Here is a 17516-nt window from a genome sequence, read left to right as displayed (position 1 = left end):
CACGTGGCTAAGGGATTGGTGTGGGAAAGAGGGATTCCATTTCACGGGGCACTGGCATCGGTTTTGGAACCGGGGGGATCTGTACCGTTGGGACTGTCTCCACCTGAACCGATCTGGTACCAATGTTCTAGTGAAGAGGATAAATAGGGTGGTCAGTAGGACTTTAAACTTCTGAGTTGGGGTGGGGGTGGGGGGGAAGGGAAAGTGAAAGTGACAGGGAGTATGGCGTTAAATGGAAAGATAAGCAGGAGGATAGCATGTATGCAGGTGGATTTAACCTTGAGGCAGATTAGGAATGCAACAAAAAGGAAGGATAACTTGGGACATCTTACGACTTCCAATATCTCAAATGATAAGAATGTTAGCATTAAGGCACTTTACCCGAATGCTTGTAGCATTCATAACAAAGTAGATGAACTAACAGCACAGATCATTGTGAATGATTATGATGTGGTAACCATCACAGAGACATGGTTGCAGGGGGTTCGGGACTGGCAGTTAAACATCCACGGTGGCACAGTGGTTAGCACTGCTGCCTCACAGCGCCAGAGACCTGGGTTCAATTCCTGCCTCAGGCGACCGACTGTGTGGAGTTTGCACGTTCTCCCCGTGTCTGCGTGGGTTTCCTCCGGGTGCTCCGGTTTCCTCCCACAGTCCAAAGATGTGCAGGTCAGGTGAATTGGCCATGCTAAATTGCCCGTAGTGTTAGGTAAGGGGTAGATGTAGGGGTATGGGTGGGTTACGCTTCGGCGGGGCGGTGTGGACTTGTTGGGCCGAAGGGCCTGTTTCCACACTGTAAGTAATCTAATCTAATCTAATTTATCGAAAAGACAGGGAGGTGGGCAGAGGGGACAGGGTGGCCTTGTTAGTTAAGAACAAAATTAAATCTATGGCACTGAATGACATAGGGTCGGATGATGTGGAGTCTGTATGGGTAGAATTGAGGAACCACAAAGGCAAAAAAACCATAATAGGAGTTATGTACAGACCTCCTAACAGTGGTCAGGACCAGAGGCACAACATGTACCAGGAAATAGAAAAGGCATGTCAGAAAGGCAAGGTCACGATGATCATGGGGGACTTCAATATGCAGGTGGACTGGGTAAATAATGTTGCCAGTGGATCCAAAGAAAGGGAATTCGTGGAATGCTTACAGGATGGCTTTTTGGAACAGCTGGTCATGGAGCCCACAAGGAAGCAGGCTATTTTGGACCTAGTGCTATGTAATGAACCAGACTTTATAAAAGATCTTAAAGTAAGGGAACACTTAGGAAGCAGCGATCATAATATGGTAGAGTTCAGTCTGCAGTTTGAAAGATAGAAGGCAAAATCAGGTGTAATAGTGTTACAGTTAAACAAAGGTAATTACGAGGGCATGAAAGAGCAACTGACGAAAATTGACTGGAAGCAGAGCCTAGCAGGGAAGACAGTAGAGCAAAAATGGCAGGAGTTTGTGGGTATAATTGAGGACACAGTACAGAAGTTCATCCCCAAGAAAAGAAAGATTATCCGGGGAGGGATAATCCATGGCTGACAAAGGAAGTCAGGAAATGTATCATAGAAAAAGAGAGATCCTATAAAGTGGCCAACAGCACTGGGAAATCAAAAGATTGGGAAGGCTACAAAAACAAACAGAGGATAACAGAAAGAGAAATAAGGAAGGAAAGGATCAAATATGAAGGTAGGCTAGCCAGTAATATTAGAAATGATAGTAAAAGTTTCTTTCAATACATAAGAAACAAAAGACAGGCAAAAGTAGACACTGGGCTACTTCAAACTGATGCTGGAAGGCTAGTGATGGGAGATAAGAAACAGCTGGAGAACTTAATAAGTACTTTGCGTCAGTCTTCACAGTGGAAGACATGAGTAATATCCCAACAATTAAAGGGAGTCAGGGGGCTGAGTTGAGTATGGTTGCCATTACAAAAGAGAAAGTGCTAGAAAAGCTAAAAGGTCTTAAAATTGATAAATCTCCTGGCCCCGATGGGCTACATCTTAGAGTTCTAAGGGAGGTGGCTGAGGAAATAGCGGAGGCGTTGGTTGAGATCTTTCAAAAGTCACTGGAGTCAGGGAAAGTCCCGGATGATTGGAAGACCGCTCTTGTAACCCCATTGTTCAAGAAAGGATCAAGACCAAAGGTGGAAAATTATAGGCCAACTAGCCTAACCTCGGTTGTTGGTAAAATTCTAGAATCCCCATCGTTAAGGATGAGGTTTCTAAATTCTTGGAAGAGCAGGGTCGGATTAGAACAAGTCAACATGGATTTAGTAAGGGGAGGTCGTGCCTGACAAACCTGTTAGAGTTCTTTGAAGAGGTGACAAGTAGGTTAGACCAGGGAAACCCAGTGGATGTGGTCTATCTAGACTTCCAAAAGGCCTTTGATAAGGTGCCACACGGGAGACTGCTGAGTAAGGTGAGGGCCCATGGTGTTCGAGGTGAGCTACTGGCATGGATTGAGGATTGGCTGTCTGACAGAAGGCAGAGAGTTGGGATAAGAGGTTCTTTTTCGAAATGGCAGCCGGTGACAAGCGGTGTCCCGGTGGGTTCAGTGTTGGGGCCGTAGCTGTTCATGTTATATATTAATGACCTGGATGAAGGGACTGGGGGCATTCTAGCGAAGTTTACTGATGATACGAAGATAGGTGTACAGGCAGATAGTACTAAGGAGGTGGGGAGGCTGCAGAAGGATCTAGACAGTTAGGGAGAGTGGTCCAGGAAATGGCTGATGAAGTTCAATGTGAGCAAATGCGAGGTCTTGCACTTTGGAAAAAAGAATACAAGCATGGATTACTTTCTAAACGGTGAGAAAATTCATCAAGCCAAAGTACAAAGGGATCTGGGATTCTCTAAAGGTAAACATGCAGGTTGAGTCCGTGATTAAGAAAGCAAATGCAATGTTGTCATTTATCTCAAGAGGGTTGGAATATAAAAGCAGCGATGTGCTACTGAGACTTTATAAAGCTCTGGTTAGGCCCCATTTGGAGTACTGTGTCCAGTTTTGGGCCCCACACCTCAGGAGGGACATAATGGCACTGGAGCGTGTCGAGCGGAGATTCACACGGATGATCCCTGGAATGGTAGGTCAAACATACGAGGAACGGCTGAGGATCCTGGGATTGGAGTTTAGAAGATTAAGGGGAGATCTAATAGAAACTTACAAGCTAATACATGGCTTGGAAAGGGTGGACGCTAAGAAATTGTTTCCGTTAGGCGAGGAGACTAGGACTCATGGGCACAGCCTTAGAATTAGAGGGGGTAAATTCTGAACAGAAAAGCGGAGACATTTCTTCAGCCAGAGAGTGATGGGCCTGTGGAATTCGTTGCCGCAGAGTGCAGTGGAGGCTGGGACGCTAAATGTCTTCAAGGCAGAGATTGATAAATTCTTGATGTCACAAGGAATTAAGGGCTACGGGGAGAATGCAGGTAAGTGGAGTTGAAATGCCCATCAGCCATGATTGAATGGCGGAGTGGACTCGATGGGCTGAATGGCCTTACTTCCACTCCTATGTCTTATGGTTTTAAACTTTGCAGAGGGACATTGTTGAGGTGAGTGGGCAGGGGCCAGCAGATGGAGTACAATGTTAATAAATGTGAAGTCATCCATTTTGGTATAAATAACAGTCAAAAGGACTATTATTTGAATGGTAAGAAATTGCAGCATGCTGCTAAGTAAAGGGACCAGGGTGTCCTTGTGCATGAATCAGAACATTGGTCTGCAGGTGCGACAGATAATTAAGGCAAATTGAATTTTGTCCTTCATTGCAATAAGGGTTTGAGTTTAGATTAGATTACTTACAGTGTGGAAACAGGCCCTTCGGCCCAACAAGTCCACACCGACCCACCGAAGTGCAACCCATCCATTCCCCAACATTTACCCCTTTACCTAACACTATGGGCAATTTAGCATGACCAACTCACCTAACCTGCACATCTTTGGACTGTGGGAGGAAACCGGAGCATCCGGAGGAAACCCACGCAGACACAGGGAGAATGTGCAAACTCCACACAGTCAGTCGCCTGAGTCGGGAATTGAACCCAGGTCTCTGGCGCTGTGAGGCAGCAGTGCTAACCACTGTGCCACCGTGCCGCTCAGACACCATGGGCCCTCACCTTACTCAGCAGTCTCCCGTGTGGCACCTTATCAAAGGCCTTTTGGAAGTCTAAGTAGACCACATCCACTGGGTTTCCCTGGTCTAACCTACTTGTCACCTCTTCAAAGAATTCTAACAGGTTTGTCAGGCACGACCTCCCCTTACTAAATCCATGTTGACTTGTTCTAATGCAGGGAGGTTATGTTACAGCTGTATAGGGTGCTGGTGAGGCCACACCGGGAGTACTGCGTACAGTTTTGGTCTCCTTACTTAAGGATGTACTCGCACTGCAGGATTTGCAGAGGAGGTTCACTAGGTTGTTTCCAGAATTGAGGGGGTTGGCTTATGAGGACAGACTAAGTAGACTGGGATTATATTCATTGGAATTTAGAAGAATGATGGGGGGATCTTACAGAAACATATAAAATTATGAAGGGGATAAAATAGAAGTAGAGAGGATGTTTCCACTGGCGGGTAAAACTAGGACAAGCGGACATAGCCTTAAAATTAGGGAGAGCAGCTTTAGGACCAAATTGAGAAGAAACTTCTTCACCAAGAGGGTTCTAATCTGTGGAATTCGAGACCAGTAGTTGAGGCTTCAATCAATGTTTTTAAAGCTAAGATAGATAATTTTTTGAACAGTAAAGGAATTAAGGGTTATAGTGAGAGGGCAGGCAACTGGAGCTGAGGCCACAAAAAGTTCAACCACAATCTTACTGAATTGCAGAGGGAGCTGAAAGAGTCAGATGGCCTACTCCTGCTCTTATTTCTTATGTTCTACTAACTGGATAATAACTGGAAGAGAAATCTAATAGCATCTTTGAAGAGATTTGATTTTTGTACATTATTAAATTTTAACCTATATAGCCAACAAAAGACCAGTGGTAACATCTTTTGGTACCTTCTTGATCGTCTGAACCTTTACTGTCCTTAGCTGATCTTGAAGCAACTTTGTTTCCATCAAAATAAAGAGGAAAATTAGGATCGAAGAAACTTGTTGTGTCACACTTCTTCTTTTGGCGCTCTTTTCTCAACTGGCGTTTCTCCCGATTACTGATTTTCATAACCCAGTCACCTAGAATATAATAAAAATGTAACTTGTATAACACTCTAAAATATTGAAACAGCTCAATAATTCACACAGTGAATATTGATATGCAGTGAATCTTGTCATGCAGGCAAAATTAAGCTTGCATTACAGACATAAACACCATTTGGATATAACAGATTTGTTCCACGTAAGATCACCATAACAGTAGAATAGGAATCTGATCCAAGAGTAGTTACCTCTGGTGATAATTCTACTTAACAGTTCAACACTTTTGGATCTACTGCTGCAAACAGTAGATCACACCATCGAAGTGAACATGCTCAATTTAAGCTGTTGTTATAATTACGGCCAGTGATTAAAAAGATAGAAAATCCAAATCAACTGGAAGTTGGTCACTATTACAGTAAGTATTAACTGTGTTTTCTTTTTGTTGGCTTTTCTATTCTATTTTAGCTTTCTCAGTTACCATATTTTAGACTACCATTCTGGTCAGACTTATTTCTCTGTAATGTTGAGACCATATTAACTAACAACGATAATTTGGTTTCCAGTAGCGTCTATTTGGAAAAATGCAAATTATTTTACACAATGAAATTATTTTCTGCCTTCAGAGGGTCTTTCTCCCTTCTACAAAAAGCAATACTGCAGATATTATCAAAAAAATACACCAGGTAGATTGTAAATAATAGTATATAGCAAATAATTTTGATTATAATTTATATACACTTGAACTGCAAAAGAAATATTAACACTTGTAATCTTATCACGATTTAATATCTTTTATTCAAGCATTGGTCCTTTTCTTTAACATTTTACCACTGTAGAAGTTACATTGAGTTTAGAATCTTCAAAGTTTAGAGCCAAAGCAATCATCTGATTTTAACTCAAAAAACAACTGAATTTTACCAGCCTTTTGGGACAGGATGGTAGCTGGGAAGATGGTACAATGGCACAACTGTCATCTTTTCATTTTGCCAGTGGCAGGAAAGGTGGCAGATGGTGCATCTAGCTGGCTCCCACTGAGCCACATAAATGACCAACTAAGCGCCTATTTTCACTTCTGCTCGCTGTTGACCCGTGGTTGTGGGAGCTTTCCATTGTCTAGAGACACCCCCCACCACCGTTAAACCTCAATGAACTCCCAATGGGAACCATAGGATGTCCACCTTTTGCAACATTCTCTGGCCTATGGAGGAATCCCCCACCCCAGCAATAATGGCTATATGTGACGATGATGTAGCCTACCCATGGTAACACTCAACTCCCAATCAGCCCAGATCCCTAAACCTCACTTATGAGGACACATGGTCATCAATTAGCCCTCAACTTGAAGGTACAGTTCCAGCAATGAGTTGTCTCTGATTAGACTGGCAGCACTTGGGATTGGCAAGTCCAACAGAATGTAGTCACTGGTTTCACTGCTCAATAAAGTGAGGTCACTCCCAGTTGCAACCCTGATGACAAGAATACCATACAAAATAGAAACAGGAGTAAGTTGTTTTGCCACTTGAGCCTGCTCCACCACACAGGAGCACCACTTTCCTGCCCTTTCCCCATAGTCCTTAGTTCCTCTATTGATCAAGAATCGATCCAACTCAGTCTTAAATACACAAAAGGACTCTGCCCCAAAGTAGGAGTTCCAAAGGCTCACATCTCAGAAGAAATTCTTCTTCAACTCAGTCTTAAATTGGTGCCCCTTTATTCTGAGAATATGTCTCTGGTTCGAGACTCTCTTTTGAGGGGAAAAGTCTTCTTAGAATTTACCCAGTGAAGCCCCTTAAGAATCCTATACATTTTAATGACATCACCTCTTATTATTCTAAATTCTAGGGTAAAATCGCAACTTGTTTAACCTTTGCTCATAAGACAATCTCTTTATACTTGGGATCATCTTAGCAAACCTTCTCTAAATTGCCTCCAACAAAATAATCTCTTTTCTTAATATGGACTCCTGCTGCCTCAGTAAAATTCCATCGAGTACCTTTAAGTACCTTGAAACAGTTTCCTCGATTGCTTGGATTCAAATAATCCAACCAATCATACAGCATTATTCATGTTTCTATTATAAAGCTCAATGGTGCAGACAAAATCTCACAAGAATTGCACTGATTCAGACTTTAGTCTGAGCTTCAAACAGCACTTCTCAGCTTTTGGATAGTTTCTCCTTACATTGCAATGGAAACCGAAACATCAGCCTGCATCATAGTTGTGTCTAGGTGTGAAAATGAGGTGGCCCACAATTACAAAGCTGGAAAAAAATGGGTTATAAACTCAGCCAAAGCCTAGCACCAAACTCATCCACATTATTTGAGAGTTCCGTCAAGATTACTGGCAGACTTGTTAGTGCACCATATTTCTGCGTGCGAACACATCAGCCTGTTTTTGAATGCCTTTCCTCCAACATCCTCAGCTGAACTGTATACAGCAGAAATGGCATGCAATTGTGCACTCCAGAGAACTGGCACCTGTGCTGCCCCTTCCCTCTGCCATGGGTATAGCTCATTTTTGTTATGTGTGTCACAAAGTGCAGATTCCACTGTACTAAGCTATACTAAAGTACATCTAATATCTGGTGTGACAGCTGCAAATGTGAAAGTGATACGGGCTGCACGGTATGGTCACTCCCAGGCTTGCGCAGGCACCCCCTGGCCTCATGGTGGCAGGGATCCAGGTTTGATTCCAGCTTCAGGTGTTTTTCTGCATCCTCCAGGTACTCTCTCAGTTGAAAGATGTTCAGATTAGGTAAGCTGGCCATGCTAAAAATTGCCCCGAATGTCCAGAGATGTGCAGATTTGGAGTGTTAGCCATGGCAAAAACCCCATTTGAGGTTACAGGGATGGGTTTGGAGCGTGGGTCTAGGTGGGATGCTCTTCCGAGGATCGGTGCAAACCCGGTGGCCATATGGCCTCCTTCTGCACTACAGGGATTCTATGATTCTTCATTATCACTGCTTTCTTTCTTTTCCACACCCTGGTTCCTTCAACACAATGCAGGTGGCAGTCCCTGGGTGTCTGAAAAGAGAAAAGGGACAATCTCACAGCAATGGTGAGGGAAGGTGAGGAAACCAAGAGGTGCATGCTTAGAATGGGTGCAAAGAATAGCTTGTGGTATCAGCAGAAAGTTGAATGTTCAAAGGAAAATGAGACTTTAGCATATCATCACTTTACATACTTTTAGACATAGACTCAGTCAGGTCACAACCTCAGTGCTGGCCATCACTGCAGTGGCCTGGACTAGCTCCTCCACTGCAGGAGGGTATGTAGCCATGCCTGTACCCTGACAACTACGGGTTGCTGTTTGTGGCGATTTGCCATCCTATCCTTTGAGAGTGAGGTATGCCAATGAGCTCAGGTATTCTGGATGATTTTTTAGTCATTCATAGGATAAGGGCATCATTGGCATTTAACGACCATCGCAAAATGGCTCTTCAACTAAATAGCTTGAAAGAGCTATTTCAGACGACAGTTAAGAGTCAAACACACTGCTGTGCTTCTGGAGTTACAGTATAGTCCAAGAATGATGTACTTCATTCCCTTTAGGACATCAGATCACTGACCTCTGCCTATAATGGCTGTCTGCTCTCCCTGCCTTTGCAGTATCTGATTGAGAGGTTTCTCAGTTTCAGGTAGATGTACTCCCCTCCACTTTATCTCTAAAGCCTCAACTATTGTGACAGAAAAACTCGGAGCAAGCCCCCTTCGTGTTTCTTTCCATGATCAAACTCATTCCTCGAATGATTTCCAGCAACTGTGACAGTCAAAGTGATCTAGTGGTGCTGCAAATACCTCCCCCATATCTCTGGTTATTGCCAAAAGGTTTTTCCAGGTCTTTGATAACAGAGGCTAATCTCATAATATGTGTGAGAGCATCTGCTTACTTTGTTTTCTTTTTTAAGAGTCTGAGCTAATTTTAAATAATCTCTACACAGCTTGTGTTGGGCATCATGTGCCAAAGAAATCATCAAGACAGCTCCCTCAAACTTAAAACAGTGCCCTCAAGTCTCTTCCTTAAGTTCACAATTTAGTACTTCTTTCATCGACTGCCTCACAAAGCAAAGGAAAAGGAAATCTATTCATGTCACCAAAGATGTTCCTCCCTTAACTGGAACTTTACAATTTCAAGATCACTCTTACTTGTGGTATTCAAACTCACCAGCTTCTTCCTCATTTTTTTCTTTGTTTCCTGAAACACTTTGTTCCTTTGATTTCTCATCTAAGCGCTGTTTTTTCTTCTTGACCTGTCAAAGAACAGAAATACTGTTTCAGCAGCCAGTAATCTGCAGAATGCTTGACTTAATGATAAGAGTTAGAGCATGAGGGAGAACTCAAGGGAGAGAGCAAACGATTTCACCAGCCCATTTACAGGCTAGGAGGCAGGAGCATTGGCAAAACTACACAGGCGGCACGGTAGCTCAGTGGTTAGCACTGCTGCCTCACAGTGTCTGGGACCCTGGTTCGATTCCAGCCTCTGGCGACTACCTGTGTGAAGTTTGTACATTCTCCCAGTGTCTGCATGGGTTTCCTCCGGGTGCTCTGGTTCTCTCCCACAGTCCAAAGGTTGTACAGGTTAGGTGAATTGGCTACGCTAAATTGCCTATAATGTTAGGTGCATTAGTCAGGGGTAAATATAGGGTAGGGGAATGGGTCTGGGTGGGTTACTCTTCAGATGGTCGGTGTGGACTTGTTGGGCCAAATTATCTGTTTCCATACTGTAGGGAATCTAATCTACTGCTAAAGGCTCTAGGAGGAAAAGCCCACATGGCCGGTCAGTGGTCAACAATTAATCGGCTAATTGATAGTCACTTTATGTGAATGCCAGCATTTCTTCGATACTGAGATGAACCTTCCCGCTGTGTGAGGAAACTACCAAACATATCAAGGTGGCATTCTAGTGGACTGCAGGGAGGGGTAATTCTGGTATTGTCACTCCGGTGTTTATGTAGGCACCCCATGGCATCACCCTACTGGAGATTCAGCCCCATTGATCCAGAAGTGGGGACTGCCTGCCAGGCTGCAGCACACAAATAAAACTCACTTGCCCTGTTGAAGCCGCCTCAAAATGGAAACAACATTGTCTTCTCTTTGCAACTTCAGCTATGACCACCTCTATTCAATGAGACTGCCAAGTCTGCTGAGTTACTAATCCTCTGATAGAACTAGTGATTTGTAGGGGCAGGCTGCACAGAAGGCCCAGAGACAGCCTCTTAAATCGGCCATATCAGTAAAATCCCCTCAGAATCTCGTCATCCACCCACACAAGCTCGAGAGCCATTTTTGGTATTGACAACGAGACCTCAGATAAAATTCCACACAGAATTTTCAGACACAAACATGTGCATGCACACATTTTAAAAAAAGGCTGCTGAATTAAACTTGCGTGTGCTTGTTATTTTCAAATGAAAATCAAATAGTAATGAGGGCAGATGGGCTGCAAATTACTGTGACATATTTCTAGTAGATTGTCTCTGTGCTCTTTATGTATGGAATTTGGCTTAAGTACAGACCCCCAAATATCAAAGTTAAAAGTAGATTAATGCTAATTTCCTATTGTCAAGCTATCAAAATGCAGATGCTGTAAATTATCATAGCTGTCTTCCTGGAGCTACTCTGCAAGTTTTCACAATGAAATTTCTGTAACTGTGACATTCCACCCTTCAATTTACACCCACTTTCGACACTGCTGCATATCTAATAATACGTATTTAAAATGATTAAAATATTGAACTTAAAAACAGCAATTGAAAGCTTGGCAATGAAGTGGAATAGATTCTCAGCTGAAGCAACTAACATGTTGAATAACTCGTTCAAACAACAGCTGCAAGACTACCTGCTGCTTTAGGAGTTAAGAATGAATATTGCCATGCAATAGCCGAGAGATGGCTTGCATCTGGTCAAAAAATGTAAGATCGAGTAGACATTCTACAGTCTTGCTAGAAAGCTACAAGACATTTGCAGAATGATTCCTCAGAAAAATGTATTGGTGTGAAGGAACAGATTATATATCGCCTGTCAGGAGAATGGGCTTGACTCAGAGATAGAGCTGAAAATGTGTTGCTGGAAAAGCGCAGCAGGTCAGGCAGCATCCACGGAGCAGGAGAATCGACGTTTCGGGCATGAGCCCTTCTTCAGGAATGTGTGCAAAGCAGGCTCACTTGGCACACTTTCCTCATTTCTGAAGAAGGGCTCATGCCTGAAACGTCGATTCTCCTGCTCCTTGGATGCTGCCTGACCTGCTGCGCTTTTCCAGCAACACATTTTCAGTTCTGATCTCCAGCATCTGCAGTCCTCACTTTCTCCTTGACTCAGAGACAGTCTGGATCTCAATTTTCTCTTGACCTTGAGACAAGCACAGTAAAATCGTTCAGTTCACTGACTGATAAAAACAAACTTGTCAAGCAAATTTATTCAATGCTCTGAAATCCTACACTTGCAATTGAGCAGGTGGCAATGATATGTGACACTTAAAAAGCCTAACAGTGAAAGAGCTAGTCAGCAACAATTACTCAAAATCAATCTAATACTTATAACATGTTTTCAACCTGGTCGTTTCATGATTATGGGTTTGCAGATCAGACGTTTTTAAAAAATGTTCTTCAAGAGGAAATCAAACAATAATCACAGAAGAACTAGGAACATGGACAATGCACTGACCAGATTTTCCAAACAAAAATAAATTTAAGTTCTGGTAGGTTTTATAAATTCTTTAAGAACTGACTCCCACCATCAAGGTTACTGTCCTGTTCCCTCAGCCCTCACCTGTCTCACATTCACAACGCCAATTAAATAAAATTTAAATCAGCTCGGTCTCTCCTTGTCTAGTCAATACATATCTTTCTCATTGTATCCCTGAAAGCCGCAGCACAACCATGCTGTAGAGCTTTTGCCTGAAACGTCGATTTCGAAGCTACTTGGATGCTGAACTGCTGTGCTCTTCCAGCACCACTAATCCAGAATCTGGTTTCCAGCATCTGCAGTCATTGTTTTTACCTCTGTGTACACTTGCCAAAGCAAATGTAATAAAATTTTAATGAAGCTGCAGTAATGTCTCAGTATATATCTAACAGAAAAGTTTAGCCTCAACTAGCACTGGAAGCTCATCTCCAAAAGTTCAGGTTATTGGAAGGTGTTGTCTATCATTTACCTGATCTATAAGAAGCAACTACAATAGTAAGAAAATAAGTGCTAATATTGACAATTTTGAAGAGTTTGTGCAGGTGGTGCTTTAACTGAAGGAGTAGCTTACAAATGAAGCCACAGAGAAGACTGAGTACAGTAAAACTCTTTCAAGTCACCAGCATTCAATAAAAGAAAGATTATACTGGAAGCAAATCTGAGACAAAATACAGACAAGGCTTGCTATCTCATGGAAAGTTACTAGGGCACAGTTAGTCTCACTGAGACTGGTATATTTGTTGATCTTGTCTGCCTTACTAACACTCGGCGAGTTGCTTACTGACCTGGATGGAATGAACTGAATCGATACGTTTAAATCATCAACTCCATAATTGTATTTACTAAGACACTGCAACATGCAATTCTGAGACAGAAGTTGAAATACAAACACCCTAAAAATCTGAACAATTTCCCTGACAACCTAAAGAATTGCAAAAGATTCATGCAGCTGTTCTGCTTATGCCCTGCAAACTCATAATAATGTAGGTTCACCCAAACAGCTGATGTGCTACTTAAATGCATTTTAATGCTGGCAGAACCAAGCTTCTAAGAGAAGAAAGGGAACATCATATGATTTTAATCAAGTCTTTTCATATAAAGAATAAAAAACACGGTCTCATTGTGTCTTTACACTCATCATTTTGTGGTTGATGCAGCAATCGAAAACTAAAATAAAAGCAATGGACCTGCTCTTTCTGCACACTCTAGATATGAATCTACCTCAAATGCTTATCCATTCTTCCCTTAAAAGATACATATGAAACAGGAGTAAGAGCAGGCCAGTTGACCTCTGGGGTTTGCTCTACCGTACAGCGAGGTTATGGTTGATCTACTTCAACTCTATGTTCCCAAATTATCTTCATGCTCCTTAATTTCCTTAGCATTCTAAAATTACGTGACCTCTGTCTTTAATAAACACAATAACTAAGCATGCACAGCTCTCTGAAGGTGGGAAAAACCAAAGATTCAGTGAGCAAAGAAATTTCTTGTCATCTCAGTTCTAGCCAGCCGACCCTCTATATGAGAATGCAAACTCCTAATATCTACACTCACCAGTATGGTAAAAAAACTTCTGAGCATTTATTCTGTGAAACTCCTTAAGGATTTTCTGTATCAATGAAATCACCTCTCATTCTTCATAACTGTAAGGAATGTAGGCCTACTGGACTTAATCTCTCCTCAATGACAATTCAATAGTGATTGTTGTTTCAATTATACTTCATAGTAAAGTATTTATGCACTAACAGCATACTGCATGAAGAAATTTATAACATCTCATTTGAGATTTTAAAACTTATAACTCCTTTGTCACTGATTTACAATTACATATTCTCTTTCTTTTTCACAGCATTGAAACTTTCTCTCAACCTTGGAATTGGCACCTTCTATTCTAACACAGATATAATGTCCACGGACATTTTCAATCAACAGTGAAAAAGCTCAATTTAAGGATAAATTGAATAATGATGCCTTCAGCGTACCTTAAGAGCTTTCTTCTCTGTAGCTTGTGACTCTTTTGCTTCTTCTGCAACAATTAGCTCTATGTCATTTGAAAGGGGAGGATGTCCATTCAGTGGTACCTTGAAAGAAATGCAGAAGAAGAGTAGAAGATTGATTCATTTTCCAACAAAAACATTAAGTACAGTATATGGCAAAATAAAAGTCTGCCTTTGGAAATACAGACAATTCTCTTACTTTAATTATTAAAAGCAGAATCTCATACTGGAAAGACTCAGAGTCAGAGAAATGTACAGCACAAAAACAGACCCTCCAGTCCAACTCATCCATGCCAACCAGGTATCTTAAATAAATCCAGACCCATTTTCCAGCATTTGGCTCCTATCCCTCTAAACCTTTCCTATTCATATACCCATTCAGATGCCTTGGATCATTTTTTTTAAAAATGAAGTAATGTATTTTAAAAGCAAATTAATCAGAAACAACTTTGCTGTTTGAAATCACTATCAGAAATACTGCTCACTAATAAATGAATTACTGACCACAGAAAAACTAACCAACTCTTGCAATATCAGAGGACATTAGGATATCAGAGGAAATCTTACATAATTGCAAACGTCACATAGTACGGAAACAAGTCACTTCGCTCACTCAGTCCACCAGCTAAGGTTTACATTCCACTCACACACCTTCCAATCTTTCTCCTCTAATTCTACCAACATAATCCTCTACTCCTCTCTTCTGCTTCACATGCTTACCCAGCTGCCCTTTAAAAACTTCTATTCTTTTCATTCAACTGCATGCTGTAATGATTTCACATTCGCCCACTAAGTTTCTATTAAATCCCTGATAGAACTTACCGATAAACTGCAAGTTTACTCTTCCTCACAAGTTGAGACTTTCGTATTCTGTATACGCTATGAAAACTTAATTTTACTGAGCTTTTATTACTGAACAATTAGTTTTTAATTTTAATTAATTTATTGGAGTACCAGCAATACGGCTTCCAAACCAAAAATCAGATTTGGATGCACCAACTGCAAAATACTTAAGATGTACTTCGTAGTACAAACATAAATGTTAAAAAAAGTGTTAAAAATGGACATATTTCAAAAGCCAATCTGATACTGAGACAGCTATTTTAGATGCAGTGCATTTGAATTGATCCATTTGAAAGTGGCATTGGTTTCTATCTTAGAATAGCTCAGAAAACTTAAGATTCGAGCACATTTATATTAGAATACGAACAAAAGTGGATCAAAACAGAGTATGCCTATGTGGTTTGATTATCTTGAAGCTGTTGTAAACCATGATGTGATTGTAAGCTTAAGGTCAATGAGATTTCTTTTTATACCTATACAGATAGCTGTTCTTTCAGTCAATACGCTAATAAAATATTTCTATGCCAAGCTGCAAAAAAATCAGACTTATTAAAAGAGATTACTGAAATTTCTTGTGTGAAGTATTTTCTATTTAATTATTCTACAACTACATTTCCTGGAGATACATTAGAAAGTGCACTTTTGAAAAACTAGGTAAAGGAAATTACGTTTTATTAATGAGTATAACAAAATTGTGTTTTACGATGTTTTATTGGGGGCATGCAGGAATGCAGAGTTGAAGTTTACATCTGATCAGCCATAATATTGAATGGCAGAGGTGGTTCAAAGGGCTGAGTAGTCTGGTCTTGTTCCTCATTCTTTAATCATTATTAGAATATAATGATGACAAAGCTTTTCCTACCCTCTGCAGATGACATGTTTGTTCAAACAACAAAACAGAGCACTTAATAAGAAGAGGTTTAATGATGTGGCTTAAAGGACAAAGATAAATGACATCAAAACTTAAAAGGATCAAAAGATTGTGAGGTCAGCTGCACCAGACTGCATGGACTGTGAATATGTTATTTTTAATCACAAAATAGTGCCAACGTAGCATGACTGTGGAATACTCAAATTGCCCACGATTATTGCTGACTTCCACACAGTGAAACTTCAAACAAAAACAGACATTGCTGGTGAAACTCAGCTGCTTTGGTATCCATGGAGAGAAAGCAGTCACCCAATTCAAGATGGTGACTCTGCTTTCTTTCCACAGATACTACCAGACCTGCTGAGTTTCTCCAGCAATTTCTGTTTTTATTTCAGATTTCCAGCATCCCCAGTTCTTCGTTGTATCATAGTGCAACCTCAACCAGTGTTCTACGGCAAATTCTTATCTGTGAGAATTTCCAATAAAGTCAGATGACACTTTTTTTAAAAATTGCATGAGCAATGCCATGTAGAAAAGAACTGACATTCATTGCTGTGTAGAATTTTACTTTTCAAATCATACTAATGAAATTTATTTTTCCTATGTATGACCTGGTACAATGGGATATAAATAACTCAAGCTCTCGCTGTATTCAAAATTGCAGTCTGACTCACCAGCACAGATAACGTATAACATTGCTGTATCAAGACCAACTATAAAAAGGAATACTTTGCCTGCTTCAGGCCAATTTGATTTCAAAGACCATAGGTAAAGCTGGTAAAAATCCAAAAGATTAGCTGCCTTGGGAGAACTGTCTACAAAGTCTTCTCAGAATAGAGATTTCTGAGACGGGAGATGGCAATTCACAACCACATACTTACTACGACAAATACAAAACAAGTAGGGCTTTGAACAATTCCATCCTCCCCAACTTAATTCTCAGACTGAACTAGTTCCCAGGAAATAGAATCACAATTTACATCAAATAATTCCTTAATTAACATTAATCCTGCCATAAACGTAGACATGCAAAGAAACATAAATTAATTGATGCATCCTTCACACAAATGCAGTACAATCTAAAGGTACAATGGCCTTAGAAAAGACATGTATGTATGCAAACTTTTGATAATGAATAAAAAAAAGCCCTGAGAAACAAAAACACCACAAGAGTTCTGAAAAATGTACCATACCTAATGTGGAAAACGATTTTATTTGTCAGTGATAATTAAGTAGTGTACTGCTTTCCAATCTGCTTATCTGTTACTTCTTTCAATGCTTAAAGAGCACAAATTTGTATTTTATAGTGTGATAAAAGTTGACTATACAAATGGGCCTGGATAAACAGCACATTCAATAGTTGAATAATGTGCACCAAATGCAGTAGCTCAGGGTAGTTTAGCTCAGTTGGCTGTACAACTGGTTTGTAATTTAGAGTTACACCAATAGCATGGGTTCAATTCCAGTGCTGGGAGATCACCATGAAGTTCTCTGGCTTCCCAATCACAGTTCTCACGTGAGATGTGGTGACCCTAGTGGTAAATTTCCCACCAGCTATCTCTCTAATGAGCGCAGAGTACAGTCCTCTGGAACCATGATGACTTTCACATACTTCTAACATCTCCAAGTGGATCAAAAATCTGGCATTTAAACTGAGAGCAGTCGTTTTCTTGACTGCCACAAGTGAGCATTGCAGACTAAAACTTCACTTAGAATTTCCGGATGGAATTTCTCCAGTCACTTAAAATATTTCTAAGAAACATTAGCTAATCTGTCAGAAATTACTGCTATAGTTATACCCCCATTTTTGCCATGCAGACAGCATGCATAGAACAAACTCTATGAAGGGAGGAAGAAAACAGAAAAATTATCGGGCAGTCACCTCAACATGTGTCATGGGAAAAGTGTTAGAATTGATTATTAAAGAGATTATAGTGCGCTCTTAGAAAATCTCAAGGCAATTGTAAAGAGTCAGCACAGTTTGATCAAAGG

At 40.9% G+C, this 17516-nt stretch overlaps 1 protein-coding gene across 2 annotated transcripts in view; it reads right to left on the bottom strand.

Moving 5' to 3' along the window:
* The window catches only part of LOC140466835 (uncharacterized), a 97112-nt gene that overhangs the window by 59691 nt on the left and 19905 nt on the right, over positions 1-17516 (bottom strand). For both annotated transcript variants that reach the window (XM_072562547.1, XM_072562537.1), the window contains exons 2-4: positions 13796-13894; positions 9295-9379; positions 4993-5166 (exon numbers count right to left, since the gene is read on the bottom strand). In XM_072562547.1, the coding sequence (XP_072418648.1) occupies positions 4993-5166; positions 9295-9379; positions 13796-13894 (358 nt within the window). The remainder of the gene's footprint in view (positions 1-4992; positions 5167-9294; positions 9380-13795; positions 13895-17516) is intronic.

Source organism: Chiloscyllium punctatum, chromosome 3 (assembly GCF_047496795.1).
Source record: "Chiloscyllium punctatum isolate Juve2018m chromosome 3, sChiPun1.3, whole genome shotgun sequence".
NCBI classification, from domain to species: Eukaryota; Metazoa; Chordata; class Chondrichthyes; order Orectolobiformes; family Hemiscylliidae; genus Chiloscyllium; species Chiloscyllium punctatum.
The sequence above is the reverse complement of the archived record's forward strand: the minus strand, read 5'-3'. Positions and strand labels throughout refer to the sequence as shown.